Source organism: Phaethon aethereus (genome assembly GCF_964289735.1).
Source record: "Phaethon aethereus genome assembly, chromosome: 5".
In the NCBI taxonomy this organism is placed as follows: domain Eukaryota; kingdom Metazoa; phylum Chordata; class Aves; order Phaethontiformes; family Phaethontidae; genus Phaethon; species Phaethon aethereus.
The window spans coordinates 30,811,696-30,834,361 of NC_138579.1; the positions used below are offsets into that span (position 1 = coordinate 30,811,696).

General features: G+C 36.5%; 1 protein-coding gene across 2 annotated transcripts in view; it reads right to left on the bottom strand.

Annotated features, from left to right (window-relative positions):
• AKAP6 (A-kinase anchoring protein 6) overlaps nucleotides 1-22,666 on the bottom strand; it is a gene marked incomplete at its 5' end in the record, with an annotated part of 225,980 nt that overhangs the window by 35,017 nt on the left and 168,297 nt on the right. For both annotated transcript variants that reach the window (XM_082000781.1, XM_082000780.1), the window contains 2 exons: nucleotides 10,034-10,258; nucleotides 13,703-13,849. In XM_082000781.1, the coding sequence (XP_081856907.1) occupies nucleotides 10,034-10,258; nucleotides 13,703-13,849 (372 nt within the window). The remainder of the gene's footprint in view (nucleotides 1-10,033; nucleotides 10,259-13,702; nucleotides 13,850-22,666) is intronic.

The window sequence follows — 22,666 nt, forward strand, 5'->3', positions numbered from 1 at the left end:
AGCCATCTTTAATGAACAGTTAAAACTGTTAAAATATTGTATGCTGCCTCAGAGGTATATAAGAGGCTTTAAAGGACAAACTTCCGTGCATGCATGTACATCAATACCCGTAACCCTCAGGCTGAAGTTCAGATGTTAATATTGTACTTACTCCCTTTCTTAATTTAGTTCTTCCACAGATGGTAGACATGCATTTTTGCTGTCCCTGTATAATGGCCCTGGTATATTGCGAACTGTAGTGAGAATTTACCCTATTTTGAATTACAGGAAAAAAACCATCCTGCAGTGCATTGGTATTACCTTTCTGTGGGAAAGCAGTGAACGTAAAATAAATTAGACTAATCTTTTGGAGACTTCAGGAAGGGCAGGTTGATAGGAAAGGGAAAATAAACACATCTAATGAGTAAGGAAAAATAGATTTCCTTTGGCTTTTTTCTTGCGGCAGTGAAGCAAATTTAGCCTAGATTCAAAAATGTACAGCTTGAGCTGCTCTGGGGTAAACATAGGAAAATACGTTATGGTGCTTTCATGTGTATCTGTATATGCACAAGGACAACAAGCAGGCTTTTCTAGTAATGGTGTTCCTCATCTTATTTCAAAAAAGAAATGCATCCTTAGAATAGATATATCATTAAAACATCAAAACATTATTTTCATTCTTTTGCAATATCTTAATCACTAATATACACACTGACACACATTTTTTGGTTTCAGCTCAAGACAAAACTAAAAGTCCTCAACAAGAGAAGTTACTTGCAGCAGAATCAACCAGAGCCAGGCAGCACTGTGATGAGGTAGGTGCACTCGTATCTGAAGTAGGCTAGCCTAACTCAGTATCTTACTTGCATAAATAAGTTTTCGGCAAGTGTTTGCATAAATATGTTAAATTTTACATTAACTTGCCTCTAGTACAAGCTAGGCATCATGACTCTGACACGCACAGTTGAGCCGCAGGGCTATGAGAATGCTAGAATTAGAGGTGAGGACAGAAGAAGGACATGTGGTCAAGATGAACTGTGAATGGCAGTCAAAAAGCTAAGGGCTGTCAAAAGCCCAAAGTCTGGATGAGGTGACTGTATATGATGGTCTTAGAGGCTCAGCGTTACTCACACTACTGCACCTTCAGCTGCCATTCTCCCATTGCCTGGACAACAGGATTGGGGTAAGAAGACTCAACAGGATGAAAGCGAAGAGAGCATGAAACAGGCTTTCTTTCCTTCCCTAAAGCTTAGACTAGGGAACATAACAAGGTTCCTCTTACTGTGCTCTAAACATGAAAATAAGCGTCACTGTGTTAAAGGGAAAGACGGTGCACTACAAATGACCTTGCATCATCAGCTGTTGGAGAAATGAACAGAAAATCCATCAGATTAGAGGCCAGGCCTTCAGTTTTATTCTGAGGTGAGGAAATGCAGCACTTTCCTAACAGATTGCTAAGGGAGTCATCCTGCAAAGGACAGCAATCTACATACATCTTTTTTTTTTTTTCCATTGACTTTATGCAGCAAGCATAATCTAAGCCACTCTGCTGTCTCTAATAATATGTTGCCAGTCTGCAAATCCCATTCCTGACTGACATCTCATGCTTGTGATACATAATATACCTGATAAGCATTGCAATAACACTTCAGAATGTATACTGAAGGCCTGTTCTTTTACACCCATATTCTTACTCATACTGAATTATACTTTACCCTGCAAATAATTCTACTAAAATCAATGGGTTTCCTGGCAGTGTGAAATTATTTTTAGTGTGAGTAAAGGTACTAATACAGTCTATAATACTATTCCCTACTGGGACTATGATCTATTAACTTACACGCAAAGATGGAACTTGGGAAACCTGTCCAGTACTGAAACCAAAATTAGGCAAAGGTCTACTAGGTCAGTGATCCACCAGTTAAAGCAAACCATCATTAGTAGGATTTAATGGCTCCAGAGAACACTATTCAATCAATAATCCACTAATATTGGAGAGATTTGCACCTGAAAATGCAATGTTATGGCTTCAAAGGGGCAGTTATAGACAATCAAATAAATTGTATAATCACATGCAGTAGTACAAAGCAGACCTTAATAGAGACAGTACAGTGAATTTTTGTTAACTCTCTTATATTTCCAGTCCACACTCTACTTGCTTTTCCATATGTTATCACTAACAAAGGAAATAAAGCTTAGATGCTGTCCTGGTTTCAGCTGGGATAGAGACAATTTTCTTCCTAACGGCTGTTTAGTGCTCTGTTTTGGATTTAGTATGAGAATAACATTGATAACGCACTGACTTTTTAGTTGTTGCTAAGTAGCTGTAGTGCTTACACTCAGTCAAGGACTTTTCGGCTCCCCACGCTCTGCCAGCGGGGAAGGGCACAAGAAGCTGGGAGGGGGCACAGCCAGGACAGCTGACCCAGACTGGCCAAAGGGATATTCCATACCGTGTAACATCATGCTCAGTATAGAAACTGGAGTTGGCCAGGGGCGGGAATCGCTGCTTGGGGACGAGCTATCGATCACTGGGTGGTGAGCAATTGTCGCATTGTGCATCACTTGGTTTTGTATATTCCTTTATCAGTAATATTGGTAGTATTATTATGATTTCTTCTTTCTTTGCTGTCCTATGAAACCATTTTTATCTCAGCCCGTGAGGCTGCTTTTCTGATTCTCTCCCCCATCCCACCTGGGGAGGTGGGGGCCAGTGAGTGGCTGCGTGGTGCTTAGTTGCCAGCTGGGGCTAAACCATGACAGAGGCCAACCAAAGTACCGACCCTCTCTGTAAATCCATGCAAATCAATTTTGGCTTATTTTTAGGGGAAAGATTTCTTTCTCTTTTTCTTTTGTCATTGTTTGCTTTCTTCTCACTTTCCTTTTCCAGGGTGATAGTAACAGAGGAGAAAGATTGTGTTTTTGCAGTAAATAGATCTTCAAGGCAATAGCAGGACAATAAGCAGTCACATTTTCAAGGAATCATTTGGGTGGGTCAAAAGAAGGAAATCAATGTTATCTTCAATGATAATAATAAGTGATGAAACTGAGAATGTGTTCTCAAAAGAAGCCAAGTCAGCTATTTTCACTTCCACACATCCGACTCTTCAAGAGGTCATGACTAAGAAAGGAAATATAGCCCAAAGTCTGCAGATGTCATTGATGTGAAAAGCTGGGAAAAGGAACTCTAAGCTGTTTGTCACTATGAAATTGCAAGTTTTACTTTGTAATGACCAGTTTGGGACAGCTTTCCCTGTAACCAGGGTGTCTTCTGTGTTTGTCAGCTTGAGTCAGACCTCAAGTCTTACAAGACTACTCATGACATGAGAATTAAAGGCAGACCATGCCAGTACAGTAAGAAAGACAGGGACAAGAGCCCCATTGCCTCCTTCTCACCAGCTCCAGTTAACACGAAGGCACTGGTTCAAATAAGCACCCAATGGCACATTCAGGATGGCCAAGAAAGAAATTTGGGCTCAACTTTTCTGGAAAAGAAATAAGCCTGTAGTTAGTGTGGGAGAACCTCACAGATATTAGCAGTAAATCTTTCTGAGCTGGGATTGCAGTTGCCTCAATGTCTTCAAGTCCCTCAAGTCCTAAAGACATTCCTGATGAATCCTTGAGTGGGATTCATCTGAGCTGATGGAGAACTTGATGCCTGAGCTAGTCATTTAGAAGCAGGTATTCTGAGGTACAGCACCATAGCCCGATGTCTAAAACAGGACAGAATAATTGCACCCCAAAAGTGCTTCCCACCATCCCCCCAAATTACCAGAAAAGAAGCTCAGATCTCTGCACTGTAGGTGTCTAAAGCTAGCCTGCTTTAACATACCTCTACCATATGGCTATGCTGTCTGCAGGGTAATCAGCTTGGTATACCAGAAATAAGGAGACAGTAGAGAGACAGACAGAGCTAGGAAGAAAGGAAAATACGAATTAGCAGCCTAAAAATAGCAACTAGGCTATTCTCTCCTCCACCAAAGGATTCAGTGTATTGCTATATTGGAGCTCTGCGGAATTCAGTTTTAATAACTGAATAATAACAATTCTCCTGTTACTACAGTAACCTCCATCCCACACCACAATCCTAGTCCAGAAGGCCATTGCCACTGCTGAATTAGAACTGCATGCAGATACCTTATGATACCTCTGTGGAACCCTGCAGCATGTCAGATCCAACCATCCCTGGTGGCCAGATCTTCTGCGTCCCTTTCTTTCCCCCAGCAAAGGGAGCACTTGTATGGGGGAAATGGTTTTAGACAACCAGAGAGCGTTTATGATTAACTTTGAGATTTTGATTAATTAAAAACTGAGTAACAATGTAAAAAACCTCAAAGAATTCACAGTTCGAGCTTCACGGTCTAAATAGGATGATGGAACGATAGCTGCTATCTCAGATGGGATATTTAGTCCTAAATAGGAACTGTAAACTGTATTAGTGTTGCCTTAAATAGTGAGAGCTTATTGAAACACAAACTGAACTTTCAGTGAGTAGTAAGTATATTACATCAAAATTTGAGATACACTTGAGTATATTAAGTATTTGAGTACTCTGTGTGTGTGTATATATATAGTATTGAGCATTGATATTTGAATATATTAAAATTAAATTAGAGCTATAAAACCATGTATTGTATTAGGGCCAAAATACCACATTTTTGGCAAAAAATACGTAGAGCTGCTTTACTATAATGAGGTGGCTTCTCATTTAAGTGGTCTACAGAAGTGCTGCTTTGGGGTGGTAAGTCATGTAAATTCTCCCTGAGTTTGCTTCAAACCACTGTAAGTGGCATGAGGCTACATTTGACTTTGGAATCCTACCTGTTTTTCTTAAGATTTAATACTGTATGCCTTTCTGTTTGTTAAAACTTGATCCAAACAAAATTTGGGTAAACATTTTTTCATCTTTGAAAAGATTTACAGCTCTGAAGTCATACTCTTTGAGAAATTTATTACAATTATTACAACTTTTTAAAAATCATCTTAGAGGTATAAAAAGGATTAAATCCTGCTTGACTTCTTTTGGACTTTCTATTGGAAACTGTTTTACATACATGTACACTGAATTTCTGTAATTCTTTGACTGCAGCTCTGCCAGGAACATCATTCCAAAAATTGTAAAAGATCCAAAATGCAGTAGCGAAAGTGATTCCTGGCACCTGTAGGAAGAGCCAGCGCGTCTCTCCAATCTCTGAGTCTTCAAACCTTTACTCAAAGTTAATACTGTCCTTTGATTTCAGTTTGGCCATAATCTTATATGCTCCCAAATGAACTTGTGTTGTATTTGATAGAATTATGTTTAACTGAATTGTGCTGACTCTTATGCGAACTTAGTTAATATGAAAAGCATCATAAGAAGTACTGACTAGCTGATTGATGATTAATTATCAATGCAACCTATATGGTTAAATCAGAAAGTTCAGTTGCTTTAGGCATTGGAGAAATAAGACATGGTGCTGAGAAATACTTCTTTTTAAATGACATTGCATCATCTTGTATGCTCAGTCACAAATTTAGTGGAAGATTAAAACATACACTTCTGAGTGAGTCTACTCATTAGAAATAGTTACAAGCATCAGATATTTTACACTGTTTACAAGGCAAACAAATGGTTATGGATACTACTAGTTATGGAATTCAATAGACAATTGACTTTTAGAAATATTAAATGAGAAAACATTTCCAACATTTGTTGGTATGAATAAACAGTCTGAATTTCTTTAATGAATACATTGACTAAAGTCAATGAGAACCACAAGCTTTCAGTACTGCTGAAAATCAGGCCTCTCTTTTTTAAAGTTCCAAATACAGATTATGGAGACAGGTATGACAATATATACAGCGTGTTGCTCACTGCTTCACATAAAACCAGATCAGAAAACTACATGAAATGCAACCCTATTGTTGTCAAAGAATATAATTTACCAGAAAACCTCTACTACAATCCTATTCTAAACAGGAAACTCCTGTTCCCCCTCCAAACTTGGTTTGGAAGGAGAACAGGATCGTTTCTAAATCTGGCTACCGAAAGCAATAGAAGCTTTCCCAGTTCTGCGTGACTGAGAGGGGATTCTGAGATGGACAGATACTTGCAAGTCTAAGCTTGTTCTTGAATAGCTGATGTATGAGCCAAAGCCATAACAACTACCTTTTTGATGCTGATAGGTCATTTCTCTATATTGAACACTCAAAGTCATAAGTTTTATTGCAAATGACAGAAATACATGACTAATTATTTAGGATCCCTTGCTGTCTTTTGGAGGGCATTTTGCAGAGAAAACAGCATGCTTTTTGAAGTCCCAGACACATAAAAGCAAATGTGGCAGAACACTTCTACTTACAAGCCAACAAGCACACAAATTTCTGGCTAGACCTTACTCAAATGAGATTTACTAAAACTTTCATGAAAGAATGTGAATTCTTTTTATTATTGCTCCTTATTCTTTCCTGCTCCAAATCTCTCCTGACCCACAAAATTGCCATACATCATTAGGTTAGGAAATCAGTTGTGCCCATTATTAGTCTCATGACATTAGGTCTTTCAGCTGCTAAAATTATGTGTTTACCTGAGAATCTTGTATTTCATTTAAAAAGTATGTTTCTGGTTCTGGCCCTCATTGTTTCAGTGAAAAGCTAGAAAACATGAACTCGAGGGACTCAAAAGGCAGAACAGAAATAAAAAGGATGAATAAATAAAATAAATGTATGTTCATTATTATGAAGATCTCGCAAATTTTAAGTCAATCTCATGTTTTTCTTAGTCCAGATTAATGGGTTTTTCATGTTGCAACAGAAGAAAACAAATCAGGAGTAAGCCACCCACACTTCCCCCTTTACAGCTGCGCAACTTGTGTTCACTCTTTCCCCCTTCTCTACAGGAGTCCTGGTTAGGCTACGCTTGGAAGCTGACAATGCTGCAGTAGAATAGCCAGCAAGTGTCACTATAGACTGAAGCAAAGTTTGTGCTTCTCCTTTGCAATGAGATATGAAAATATTTGAGGCAGCCAGGAGCACCGAAAGCTGGTGGAATGAGTAACAAAATGGCTCTGCAGATTGGCTGCACGTTGTGTTGCACAGAGATTGCTGGGCTGACCCAAGTATACCACGTAGTTTCCACAAAACCAAGAAACACAGGACCTTACATAAGCTGGGTAATTACCTTAACTAATAATATTCTAGTAATTCTAATATCTAAATATGCTAATAATAATGGAAACAAATCAGCCAAACATATCCAGAAGGATTTGAACTTTGACTGTAAACAAGAAACAGTGGTTAACACAAGGAAGCACTCTGTTTTCATCGCATATGAAAATAGAATATATTGAGAAGTAACCCAGAAGAAGGAAGAAAGGGCTGCCTTGTGGTTAGCGCCAAAGATTAGGGTCACTGTAGCTGGGTTCTACCCTAACACAACCATTGACTTTCTGTGAAAACCTGGAAAAGTCACTTAATGTCCTTGCATTTTACTTCCCTCATTTCTAAAAACGGGATAACAATACCAACCTTAAAGGTTTAGTGAGGATTAGTTCATTAATGATGGTACAGCATGTACAGGTCCTTGGCTGGATAGCACTATAGAAATGCTAAGTATTATTATTGCACAGCAATATCCCAAAAGAAAAGTAATGCAGTAGTACATTCTTTAATAAAAAGAACACTCAAATTAATATGGCATGATTTTTTATAAAAGAAAACAAAGAAGTCAAAATAATTTCCTACTAGTGACTTTAACAACCCCTCCTGCCACAACATTGTTCTCATCTTGGGTCCCAACTGCATGTGAACTATGCATTCATTTCACCCTCCAATTGCACAACGAAAGGAAAACACCTGAAAAATGTAATAACTGCTTTTCCTAAGGCATAAGTGTAATTTAAAACATTACGGAATGATAATCAACAGCATTGTTGAGTTTATTTTATCAAAAAGGTTTCTCTGTGTACAGTGGCTAGGTGTATAATTGGGATGGTGCAGCACAGTAAATTTCCATTAAGAAACAATGATTCACTTACCACAGTGAAAGCAGTAATAAGGTTAAACTCTTAAGTTAAGTGGAAAGTAAGTCAAACTAAACCCCAGCAGGTTTCCTACTAGTGGCATAGCTAATGTTTTTGAAAATGTTCTAAATGTTCTTTCTCAAATATATGTATTATACATTGCAGTATTGTTAATTATATCCATTTTCTCTTTTATACACTTCCCCAGGAGATCAGTGAAGAATGGAAAACTTACTTATAGTGGATTTCAGATTTAATGAGACAAAGATGGTTTAATATATATGACAAAGTGATGTGCTCTCACCATTTTTGATAGGTAATTATTTTTTATACTCTAATGGCTACCATTTTGAAAATAATTAATGTATTATTTATGTAATTAATAGATAATCAACTGAGTAATGGAATACTCTGGTTACATCATGGTGGGTGGTACTATCCTGTTTAACCTCTCCAGAGCTCTTGGCATGACATCATGTCATATATATTTTAAAAGATTTCAGTTGAGAGATTTATGCACATTCCAAATACACAAGTAAAGTTGCTATGGTATTTCTATTCATATATATATATATGTAAAAGTCTTAGCCTTATATATAAAAACATATATTTAAATACTAGTTTGTCTGAAATTAGACTTTTAAATCCAGAGTTATGCACTTCAATAAATGCCATAATTTTCCACAGAAATAAGAAGTATCCAGCCTTTCCTATGGAAAACATGGATCTATTGCTGTGAAGTTCTGCAGGTCTATCAAGAGTCCTTCATAATCACTAGTTTTGAAGTTTGCTGATAGACCAAACAGAACCAGCATGATTTTTCCCCATTAGCAGAAGAGCACAAATCATTAAAAAAAAAAAGTATGGATGTCATAAGAAGGCTTAAAACTGCATTCAAACTGACATGTTCAGGAGCCTGAAAAAACCCCCGCCAACTTTATCTATGTTGACACAACCTTCTCACTAATCCTTGTGATTGGAACCAGAAGAGTTAAGGAATGACTAATTGGGAAGACTGTCATTTTTCTGCTGTTGTTTTCTGGAATGCTTGTATAAAAAACCCATTTGTTTAGAAGTGTTTGCAACATGCCCTTTGAGGTGAGTATTTAATAAATTTTCCATCACCTTAGGAGTGCTGTTGCCCTAGACACCCTGATATACTACTGGAAGAGAAAAACCTCTTTACCTCTAAAGCTCAACAATTACTCACGATTCCTTTCTTATTCTTTGGTCAAAGATCACTTGCAGAGTAAAGTGACCTGTAATGATGACTCAGGTGAGGGTTTATTTAGAAGTGATAGCTATGAACAGAAGAAAATCGTATGGTTCTACCAGGTTTGTTTGCTAACTTAATATCCCTCTTTCCTAAACAGTCCCACTACTTTTGGGGAATGGAACAAAATATACAACCTGCATTAAGTCAGTTGTGAAGCTGAATGCTGGCCTTCAATTGAAAGAGCTTATCCATCTGAATATAGCATTGTGACTACAATTCTTTTCTCTCCTTTCCATAAATCTTTAGGTTTAGGCTTAAGATGTGGCCTAGATTAATGCAAATCTCATAGCGTATATGTCTTTTCCCACATAACTATTCACCACAAACTTGAATGTTTTCTCATGTATGCTAAATTTATCTCTCTGTGTGACCTCAAATAGGCTATTCTTGACTCATATGTGCAGAGAAATAGGCTATTAAGCTGATGATCACACAAGACATTAATTAATTAAACTGATGTAGGGACTGAAATTCAGAGTGAAGCTTTTCGTGACAAAACTCAGCTTTATAGTGAAGTAGAATGAAATAGTCCCATTGCTTTTCCAATTGCGGTGTGATTAGCCCTCTAAAGCTCTCTTCTGCAAAAAGTCTAAGGAATAAACATTATTATAAATATTCAATAAAATCAACATGAATGAACACATAGTACATAAATGAAGGTGAAAATATTAATATATGATTACAAATGTACATGCATTGCATTATGTCATGTGTAAGAAAAATATTTTATCCTGCTAGAAAGAGGAGTCTATGAAAACTATGATTGCTTTTTTATTACCTTAAAATATTGCAGTTGTTTCTCAGCATTCATTGTTCCTTCATTTTCTTGTCTCAGACAGGAATTGAAGATGAAAAGCTCTGTATCTCTCAGCCACCCTTTCAGCTCTTTGATCCTGACCTCCAGCTGCCTTACCAGGCTGCCGCTTTCAGGCGAGAGCAGGTCACGTGGACCTAACCCACTGTGCCCTACCATTGTGTCTTGGATCTTCTCTCCTAGGGTTTTCTAATACATCAGATAAAGAAAACATAGATTAGTCTTATGTACCAAAACATATACAGGTTAATGTGCAACAAGAAGCATCTGTTAGATGACTAGAGATGTGTGTTTTTTAATAATTAGTATTAATATAAATCAATTTCATTTTTTGTTTCCTTGTTCCAATCAATTTCATTTTTTGTATCCTTGTTTCTCACTTGTGCTGTTCTCTCTGGGTCACCGACTTTGCTGGAAGCATGATAAATCAATGTTTATTAAGAGCAACTACGGACAGAGGAGACAAAATGGTACATAACTTTTTAAAGTCGTTACTCTACAGAATTTGTCCGTGGCTTTAGACACTTATGACCATGAGAGTTACTGGTCTCTAGGCAGCAACAGAAAGTATGACAAGCACTGAGTTCACCAAACTCTTATCCAAGGTACCATCTAGTTTTTGAGGAGACACCGGAATATTGAAATATTTTCTGAGTTATCAACTGCCAGGTCATAGTTTCCAAACTTGTAGCTCCGAGGTTGTACACAGGAACAGTTAGGTCACAAAACAGCTGGTTTGCTTTTAAAAGTGGATGAACTCATTCAGATGTTGATAAGCTAGAAATTGCCAAGCTTCAGCGTTCCTGAACATCAGGCCAATTATTTAGGCAACTAAATTCGGATTTAAGTTCTCCATGTTAAGCATCCACTTTAAAAATAATGGACCAGAATAAACATTCACCTCTGATCGCTAATGAAACTAATTTACTACAGCTTTTCAGAGTAGTATTTCTAATAAAAGAACCACTGAATAACATTTTGATAGTGGACGCTGTGAGCATAATGGATGTTCTGAAGAGGCCAGGGATAGAAAGTTACCTTCCTTCAGTATTTTGAAAGGCAATCCTTTAACATCACAAGGGAGATAGGCTGTTGCCTGCTCCTTCTACGCCAAGCAGTGTTTTATCTGACCTATAAGAGGCTGTCAGGCTGACACTTATTATAAGCACCAGATCTGTGTTACTGATTGTAGAATATTGAATATACACTGACAATCACATCCAATAACCTTTTAAACTGATAATTAGCAGCGGTTAATTGTTGTAACATGAAGATACAGTTTTAGGTGACCCTGTACGGCATGAAAATACATGCTTTAGAAAGTTACTGCATATAATTTATAACAATGAAGTTAGCTTCCAAAAATAAGCTTTAAAACAAAATAAAATTAGATCAACAGACATTAATCTACCATGTGGCATTCTGTAAATAACATCTTTAGGAGATCATAACTGAAAAACATGCTTTCTTGGCAACACCCTTCTATTTTCATGGTGCAAATATTGATAATTTGAAGACCCTCAGTGGAATCCAGCGCTAGCTATTGTTTTTATGCTGTAACAAAAGTAGCAGCAGGAGGTGAAATCAATGCCCTTGGAGGGTAGGGTCACAAAAAAGAATTTATTGCCACTTTTTTGTTCTGGAACAGTTTGCAATCATAAATTCTTCATAAACAGAATACTTCAGAGAATGGTCCGTCTTCATAAATATACGACAGAGGACATCAATTTCATTTAATTCACAATTTGTGTCAGCACAGCAGATGCCAATGCCTGCCTTGATAGGGTTGTTTAATATGCAATTGAGACAGAGTAATATTCAGCACAGGGGACAAAATTTCACAGATTAAACTGTACGCACCACTGACATTTCATTCTAATGTATTTCCATTCCACACTGTTCACCTTAGATGAAAGTAATATTAAAAACCATATCCCTCTATTTTACCATTGTTAGAAGTTAAAATCCTTGTCTTTAATTTTTTTCATGCCAATTAAAACGTAATCATGCCAATTAAAACAGTATGCCTAGTGCTGTTAGTTTCTGCAGAGGTTTTTATTAAATTAAACAAAACTCTATCGAACTCTGCTTATTATTCACGGAATTGCATTTAGCAGGAAAAAACGTAATAGTTATATTTTATTTTTCTGTAGATGCTTAAATTAATGGCAAAACTTAATCCAGAAGTATCTTTTGATTTTAACATACTGAGAAGTGGAGGGCTTCAAGTCTTTTTAAGAAAGAGTTTTTCTAGATTTTTAGAATTATGCTCAGTCGCTTATCTCCGTTTTACATCCTACCAGCTCTAACCAGTGGCACTGAATTAACCTGATTAAATACACTGAAAGCCGTAAATGGAAGGCTTACAACTGAAATTATTTTAAAAATAAACTTGTCATGATCAGATGTAAAAGAATAGGTTAATAAGTCCCATTTTTATCAGTAAATTTAATCATGTTCAAATACTTTTAAAATGCTTGTGGTGATGCTGCAGATTAAAACTAAAAAGTAATAAGCTCACTAGTCATAAGGCAACTTTTAACATTTTCTGACAATTTGCACCTTTAGAGACTCAAGCGACTAGAAACAACTATGCTGAAGTAACAAAGCCCCACCCTCTGTAAAAAGGCTACTGCATTATCACACAAGCTAAAGTGACACAAGTCAGTATTTAAAATGCTGTTGGCAGGTTGCACGTATAGCTTACTCGTAATATATTAGAAATGTTTTTTAAACTAAGATAATAGCATGCAAAATTATGCAATGTAACTGTATTGTTAATATCACACATCTATAATTAATCATTTAAAGTAATTTATAAATTTATCTTACCCTTGATTTGAAGTGAAGGCAATTAAGGAGAGAAGTGGATGGAAAAATATATAGTTTGACCTCTCTCTCTCTCAGCTGTTTTACAACAATAGGACAATAGTGTCTCCTGCACGGTGCCATCACTGGTCTCTGGGTAACAGAATCACTATATTGCTTTTTTTGCCAGATTCTTGTATCTCACTCTTTGGCTGAGACCCAGCCCATCATAGCGTGAAATGAATTACATGAAACTTTTTTGGCTTTTGTCAAAAGTGAGCTGAATACAGCAGCATGAAACATATCCTGGCTGTATTCTTAGCTTCAGGTATTGAGATTTGTACTGAATCTGCATATTTGTTTTTGAGCCATCAGTGTGACCTGAAATATGCAGTGACAATCCCACTTTTCATCTTAAGGGTATAGTAAATAGTTAAACAGTAGATGTCTCTAACATGTACCTTCAGAATAAATTCTATTAACATTCACTCAAGCATGACAGTCAGCGTATATCAGATATACTGCATTATAGTTGACTTGGTGCATACCCGTAATACATGGCATATTTTACTTACATTTTTTTATGTATTAAAGAACTAAAATTATTAAAGTCAGACAGGAGACAAGCATGGAATAAAAAAAAAATCAACAGAAGAGGAAAATACTATGGAGTTTTTATAATAGCATGAGTAGCTTGTTTGAAATGTACGTGGTGAATTGAAAGAGAGAGATATTTGTGCCTCAAATTAAAAATCAGACAGACAGTGTACTTCAACACACAAAAATGTACACATAACCCACAAACAGTAATAAAAATGCAAATACCCCAAGCAGTTCCCATTTTTCATTAATTGAATCCACTTTTTCAAGGAGATCATTTGGTAGTAAAACACCACTTTTCTTCAGAGCTTCAACCTTACTAAGCAGTTCCATCTTTTTCGGGTGCCTGATTGACATTTCTACATTGTATCTCTAAAATGACAAGAAATAGATAATGTTAGCTACTGTAAAGAGTTTTCTCTATGAAAAAATTAAACTTTAATTCCATGTGCTTAGTTATGATCATGCTCACTATGTCATTTTTTAATTTTATTTTTTTAAGCAAGCAACCTTCTCATGACATATCGAAAGAGATTTAAGTACCAAGCACGTAGCATTTGGGGTGACGTATCTATGCAGGCAGTTAGCAATTGATTACATACAGTAATATTCACTCACAATATTCACTTGTGCAGTAATATTCACTAACAGTCTCTCATCTGAAGGTTGATCTGTTTTTGTCTAATTCAAGTCAGTGGTATCTTATTTTTCAAATATATTACTTCAACAAGTAACACTGAGGCTCTCCATTGGAAAAAAAAACCACAAACAAGGAAATAAGTTCATAATTATGTTTCCTGTACAGTTTATTTCTTCTCTCTCTCATTGTGGATTCCGTCTCATATACGGGCCTGAAATGCTATTACATGTGAAAAGGTGAGAGTTTCACCTTACGAAATCAATTAGACATAAGTCCCTTACAACACAATACCAGTAACTTGATTTTTATTGCATCAACCAACAGGAGCAGTGAAATGGCACACAAATGAGAACAGCCACAATTCTCCTACAGTCCAATAGTTTCTTCAAGCTGAAACTATCTTTCATGTCCTGCACTGTTATTTATTGTTTAAAAAAAAAAAGACAGAGGAAACAGGAATAAAAACAGAAGCTTCTTTCATAATTACTTTAATAACACTTTCTAAATATTTTAACTGTATATTACTTATATACTCCATAAAAATTAATTCTAACCTACAGACACATCGGCAAATAAATCTCTTTAAAACTTGTATTCTCTGAAAACCTCAATTAAGTATTAAATATAATAGTTACTATAGCGATTAATGATGTTTTAGTAGCTGGTACAGTAAATCAAAAAATAAAATATAACACACAGGCATCTACTCATATACATACCCTACATATAGTTAAGCTAGTTCCCTCTCCCTCTTGTGTATAAAACACTGATAGAAACGTAACTTCTCATATAGCCAAAAATGCACCTTTTGCTGAAAGAAGAGAGTTCAGCACATATTCTTAAAAAGGTGTTTACAAGATGTACATAAATTGTGCATAGCTATTAGCAAATTGCATCCTAAATATTAAGCTTTCTTTGCTTCAAATTCAGCCAAGAAAACTGCTATAGCAGCTCATACTGAAAATGTTAATAACTGGGCTAAGTATAAAAAATTAAACTAGAATAAGGAATGTTTAAAACACGAGTGCCTTTGCCAGATCCAAGAACATGCTCTGTAGGAAAACAAAGCAAAAATACAATTGGAGACAGCTTAAAGAAAATAATAAAGGTGTGAAATCACTGTTTCAGCTAACAGGTCCTCAGCATTTCCATGCATATGTTTGCATATTGTTAGTTTCATATTTTAATCTCTCATTTACACAACACATGCACATCATTTGTATTATGTAAACTTCAGCAAATATTAGTCATTTGTGGATCATAGAGCAAATGTTTTAAATGAGGTGATTTAAACCATTTCTCATTATTAATGAACACTGATCAGGTGTCTGCGTATCCAAAATTACATGAATATGCATAGTAAACCCATGGAATTGTTTACAAGGAATTTGCCTTTTGACACTTGGTTTACTGTGGCCAAGGTGTCGGGGATGTACAACGGTAGGTATCAACCGGGTTTGGCACTGGGGAACTGGATCTGCCAAGAGGCAACACCATTTTATTGGACTAAATGTTCAACAAGTATGCTTCTTGGTCCTGCATTACTGCCTTTTCAGCTGGAATGGTTACTGGAGGAGATTACAATCTTCTTTATGTAATCTGATTTCTATTTAAAGATGATATAGCTGAAAAGGATTTGCATAATTATTTCCATAAGTACATGTAATATCAAGGGGAATCCAGAGTCCAATTTGCTAGGCACTGAAATCCGGTCCGCGCGACTCCCTTTCTTTTGTCAAGTGAATTAATAGACTGAGGGAGTCCTCTAGCTGCGTGACACGGGTGCAGGCACGGCGAGTTAATACTCATCACCTGTCCTAGGCTGGCAGTTCCTGCTGCCGGGGCTGGGGCTGGATGTGTTCCTGGACAATGCAGGACTGATGAAGAAATAAAATACATTGCATGTTTCGTAACTACAATGCTCTTGTTAACACAGAAACGGAAGACGTTTCATTGAATTTTGGACTAGACAAAATAATTCAGTGCAGCATAATCCAAATAGTGTGACAGATGTTATAAAAGGTTATTACATTAAAAAATAAATAAGCTAGATTTTATGTGGGCGCTCTGTCTTTGTCACCATGTAACCTACTGTATAAACAAGCATGATGAAAGTGCTGATTGATAGAAAACGCATTATACTGTAACTGTAAAAGATGAAAGAATTCAGTTCATTATTGGATGTATTGGTATGTGACTGAGAGTCAGTATTGTTTCACTCCTAGATATTTAACATGCAGTGTGTATTTTAAGTTAAGGGAAGAGCTTCATGTACAGGAGGTACGCTTTGAGAACTGATAGCACAAGATGCTATTGCTAATGCTATTTTTTAATCCATTAAACACCTACACTCTAAGCAGTTGCCTGGAAAAATTAGCTACCAGCTCTATCAGTGCTGCACAACCCTAGTCTGGTAGGACTACTTAATCCTGTGGTGAGAAGATAATTTAATCTTCAGATTCATTCTTTCCTCAGCTTTTAGTGAGCAATGGCTGCTCCATTGTTACAATCTGTGGATGCTATGATACAGATTACTGTTTAATAGTTAAAAATGAGATTAAGAAAGTTAAAGTCACAGGTTTCTCACAACAGCCACAATAATAAATAAATGAGTAATATTTAATTTCCCACAACACCTGTCATATTTAAAAACCTGAGGGGAAAAAAACCCAAACAACAACATACTGGAAAAACTGCAAGATATTTACAGCATGATTAGCTGTGTGCATGCATGGCTGGTTTTGTGCTCCTGAAGCCACTCGAAAGAAATCCAAAACATTGTTATGTAAGTTAAGAATTTTGGCTTTTTATTCCTTCTCACTCAATACGATCAATATTTCTCAAAGGACAAATAGTGGAATTTGAAAAAAGGCAGTAGCATTTATCTGTGAATAAGTTTGGCAAAAATACTTAAACCATGAGAAGTTGAATTCCAAAACAAAGCAAGTTAAAACCTTACTTCCCCTGATAAAAATAAATATGCTAAGAAATCCAAGCAGGCTTGATTGAGACACATTTATTGACACTTTATACTAAACTATGCCTGGGGTTTTTTGGGTTTCCTTGTATTTTCTTCCTTTTTTTTTTTTCCCTTTAAAAAATTATATAAAACATTTTTTGTGTGAAAAATCACACCCGAAAATTCTGCCCAAATGGAGACTGGAACAATGCCTTGTAACAGTGTTAATTGTCACCATGGAAACCAGAAGAATAAGCCATTTTGAAACTGGTATAGAAGGCACACATTGAGCAACTCAAGCATTTTTCAGCCTCCCTCAGTGTTAAGGAACAAGATGCCTAGTCACTGAGAGGTCAGAGAAAGAAATCATCATGAAAGGTTCGTAGATGTGCACTGTCTGGTAAACAATAAAAAAATCTGTACACAGTTAACAACTCTGTAAGACTGCGCACTGCATCTTTCAGAAAGAGAAACACCACAAAAAGATGATCAGGACTGGGGTGTGGATTCCACCCCTCGAGCAAAACTTCAGGGCAATATTATGCGAACCTTGGCCCTAAAGCTCCCTGGGAATTCTGTTGTTGTAATAAAACTTCAGAAGAGGAAAGGAAAAAAAAAAAGCCTGCATGATGGAATTCAAAATAATGCTCTAAAAGCACACAGAGAGATTAAGACATCCATTGTAAGACTTTTGTATGGTGCTTCTGTTGGTTATAGTGAAAAGAGACTAGACATACTGAACACACAGTGGAGCTATGGCTACGAAGTACAGAAGAATTAAGCCAGGGAACTTTCTCCATTATTGGAATAAGGGTGTGCTATTTATAGATGTTCTGCATTCCTTCATTCGCATACTAACGAAGTATCTTCAGTCAAATGGCACTGTATGATGTACAACTGAGATCAGGACTGAGTGACCTGCAATTTTAGTTTTACCTGGATTGGATATTTCAATTTTAAAAACTTGCCTTTCGGGGTGTTTCAACTGCTGCAGACACACATACATACACACACACACGTTCAGCGTCTGTATGTACATGCATAGTCAGCGCTGGCATACGTTTGCAAATATGACGCATGCCTAAAATTGAGTAAAGAGCACTCTGCAAGCAAATTCACCAAATATGTAATGTAAACCTGTATAAAAATATAGCAATGCACATATAGCAGTATTTGTCCATCATCTCTTCGCACACATTCTCACTTTGCTTTCTGGATAATGTTTGCACTCTTCATGCTAGGCTTCATGGTGGCCCCTTAGGAAGCCCATGCCTAATGCCATTCAGCGATGAACAAAGAGTCTTTTTATTCCAAAGTCCAGGGTCCAAAGCTCAGCTGTATACAAGCAAAGTGAAGGAATCTGCTAGAGGCCAGCCTACCCCTCACAATAGTTCTTAAAGCTTCTACCTTTTTGGTACTATCAGTGTGAAACATTTTAGACACCGTCCAGAAGCTTGGTTGTATTTCTTAATGCTGTCAATAGCACTAGAACCTCTGGACAACATTCAAGATATGGGCTGAGTGATCTGTCTAGATAAATAGCAGTTGCTGTTTCTTGCAAACTTCATGTATTTCACTATTAGCAATTTATGGCAAATAATTGCACAGGGAAATTATAAAGACTCCTACAATTGTCCTTGTAAATTAATAATAGGCTTTCTTGATTGGGATAAATTTGCTGCTGAGCCTTTGGAAAAATTAAAAAGTGCAATGTCATTTAAAATTGCCAGAACTCACACAGCAAATTACATCTGAGGTTAAGAATCAGTTTTTCCTCTTCTAGTTTATTCCATTTGCATGATCTGGAAATCATATTACATTGGCTATGTATTGTTAATTGGACATAGATTGCATTATCTTTAATATAAATCAAACTACAAATATTAAAATGAATTGCAAATTCTCTAATAGAAGATCATAAAACAATCTTTTTTAAGTATCTCCCATTAATAATTTAATTCCAATTATATCACTCAGAAAACTCAAGAAGGAGAGCGCTAACTTATTTCCATTTGCTTTTTTCCCCGACAAATAAGCACAATAGTACAGTATGTATTTGTGTGAGAGTGCACGTGCGTATGGGTGCATGCCTGTAAAACAGAACAAATCTTAGCACTTTTGTCTTAACCCCCTGCAGACATCTTGCTTTTTTGTTTCAGAAAGTAGCAAATGCAGATTACACTTCTGCTATGCATTCCTTTCTTGTGGCAGCTAGAGAAATAAACACATTGAAAGAAATATTAAGTAACTTCATGAACGAAATTTTGCCTACATTAAAAAATTATGCAGTCAGTACCCATTGTTCTGCCTTTTTTTAAGGAAGATGATCCCAACCCTTTAAATTTTACTATAAATGTAATATCTTTTTGAAGACTTTGTATGCCCTTTAATGAATTTATATTAAATATTTAATACTGTTTAGGGCATATCCACTACTACCAAAAACAGTTATATTCCCAGCAGTCCCACTGTTTCAGGCAGAGGGCTTGATTGATCCTCCTAGCCTGAATTGAGTAGAATGAAAAGAAGCAGTTGGAAAATAGCTGCAATCATTTAATGCAGATGACCTCTGACAGGCTCACAGCTCTTCTATCTGAACAGAAATTTGCATGGGGTCTCTGTGCAGAGGAACAATGTAACCTAAATGGTAGACAATCTTTATTCTAATGAAGTGGGTGTCAAGGTCAATGTAAAACTGCAATGATAAATGGTGCACCACTAGGCAAGAGAAGTTGCATAGGCATTGTAGTGCTTTCACATTAATTGAAGGCTGAAATGCACTGAGTGAAAGCACAAGACTCTCTTTTCACCATAATGTGTTAATGCACAAATGTTTAAATGTTTTATTCAAGCCCCTAGCCTGTTGGCACAAATCTTATTGCAAACAAAAATACAAAAGTTGGCCAATAACCAGAAAAATAGAACTTTTTATTAGCTTATTTCTTGAATTCCTAACAACTTCTCAATCTACTCAGAGTACCAAAAGAATAACAAGTCTCCAGACACCTAATGTAATTCCCATGATCCTTTTTCTATTTAGGATATCTGTCTTTAATTAGTTCCAAACAAGCAAGCCGTTAGACAACTCTTCATTAGATACCATTCCCAATGAACTAACTGCGAGAAGAAAAGTCATGCTTCAATATTATTATTTCCTAGATTCCAAGTTTTCTTTTAGTATATAGTTAACATCTCCAGGTGCCTTTTGTTCTCAGTAAGAATTAGACCAGTAAAACTGGGTTTTGTAATGCAAAGAGTTGTGTGCCTAGAGTGGGGACTAAACCACAATCTGTTATTGTGGCTTTGTCAAAACTGCAATACAACTATAATTATAGTACTTCATCAGTCCATCAAGCAATTTGTAGAAGGCAGTACATTTTGTATTATAAAAATGAGGAGGACAGTAAGCTGCTTTTTAAAATCCTGAGCTGCTTAAGCTTGTTAAGGGTATATTGTTTGCTAATACACTCATTAGCAGCCAAGCATTTTAACTTCATCAATTAAACGGGAAATGGTGTTGCGCCATTAGTTTCACCAAATGCTAAAATACAGATAGCAGTCTACAGCTAAGAATTTTAGAAAATGTATTTTCACCTGCAAGCTGCATTATAGACTTCAAACCAGTTTTTGTGCTGCGACGTATACGTGGCGGGGGGGTGTCTGTGCATGAATGTAAGTGGTGAAAGCCCTGCATATAGTTGTGAAGCTAATTATATATATATACACACACATATATAAACACATATACACCCACTTAACATTTCCCAGGTCCCATAAGGATTGCTGCTAAAGCACAGCGTCACTTCTTGACACCGATGAACATTTACTCATCTGAGTAATCCCAAGGATGACAGAAGTTTATTCCTGTGAACAACTAACAGCTCTCCTGGATAACTAACGGGTTTGCAATATGGATGATAAATTTTGAATATTTATCAGCCTTTGTAGTTTTAGGCTCTTCTGTGCAAATAGATGTTAACAATACGATTACAGTTATTAGACAAGGAGCTATAGCTTGTTACTAATTAAGAGGATCTGCAGTACTTTCAGTTTCTGGGAGGCTGTGAGTGGCACGTACTGTACAACGCCATGTCTATTTTACAATTTGCCTGTGCAAGGGAATTTTCCATACGGAAATCAGTCTTCAGGATATTGCAATTCAGAGAATAAACTCCGGGGTGGGGGGGGAAGTATAGTGTAAAGAAAAAAAAAAAAACCAACACGTTACTGATGAAACTGTTTAAAAAACTGTACAGCTTCATCTGTGTGTGATTTGTCAGGTCTGAAGCTTTGACGTGCCCAAGGGGCAGACCCCAGCGGGGAGTAGGCTGCAGAGCTAAATAGCTGTGAAAGAAGTCTTAATGTAGGATGGAATTCAAACTAACCTTGACATGACCTCGGGAAAAATATGCAAAAAGTAAAATGAATGCACTCTGCAAGATACATCCTAATTTTGTGGCTGAGCTGGTTAGTTTCACAAACATAACTGGGACCTTAAAAGCAAAATAAAATGCGAGGAAAAAGGGGAAACTTCGGAATTCAGAGTAAAAACTTAAGCGGGCATGGGGTGTTGCTGTGGAGGCATATGAACCATTTGGAAACAATCCAAATAAAAACCAACACTGAACAATATTGTTGTCAGCCTGTCTATTCAGGAAAATTGTTTTTTTAGGTTGAATATAAATGACACAAAGCCAAGATTACATCATTGCATTACAAAGTCTGTTGTGGCTTTTAGCCGAACAAGCCCCATGGATCTACTGGCTGATGGCAGTAATTCAGCAAGAAGTTTTAAAGGCTTCTCTTTTTTTTTAAGTTTTGTTACTCTAAATAGAGAGAAATTTTGTTTAAATACTAAAATTTAAATTTTTTTAATCCACATCCCTGAGTTTGTTCTGCAAGCTTACTACCTGATACAAACAATAAAAATTTGACTGGGTATATTAAGTCTTGATTTGGCTTTATTATGTGTTTTGCCTGTCTTGCTCAGGGTTCAGTTAAGCAGGAAGACATCCACCTTAATATAGCAGCCAAGAACTGGCTAATTCACTAGATATATGAAAATTTTAATTGAGTGTCAACTTGTGTTGAAATTCAATCCCATTACCTTCAGAATGCAATTTTGTAGGACTACTAGTTATTTACTACACTATTAACCAGATTTTAAATATAATTAAATTGCCAAGAACATATAGCCAAAATACAGCAGTTTGAATTCATATAGCAAGGGTAATCAAGTATCAGGTGCATGAGATTCTGCTAGATCTATAAACTGCCACCCATCTACAAATAAAGACAAACCCTGGCAGATGATGGTGGAACATGGTCCCACAGTACAGGTTATAGCACAGTTCAGGTAAGGCCACGGAGTTAGTGTACTTCATGTTATAACAATCTATCGATCTCATAAACTGTGTGTTTTACTGGGATCTTTGGCTGATATATGAAGGAATTTCTGAGATTTATCTTGTATTGCTTGCAACAATGCTTTTAGAACTTCGAGGTTTTTTTCACACCTTGCACCAGAGGTGTGACTTTTGTCACAGACAAATACAGATGCAACCAACAGGTATGCTTAAAATATCAAATG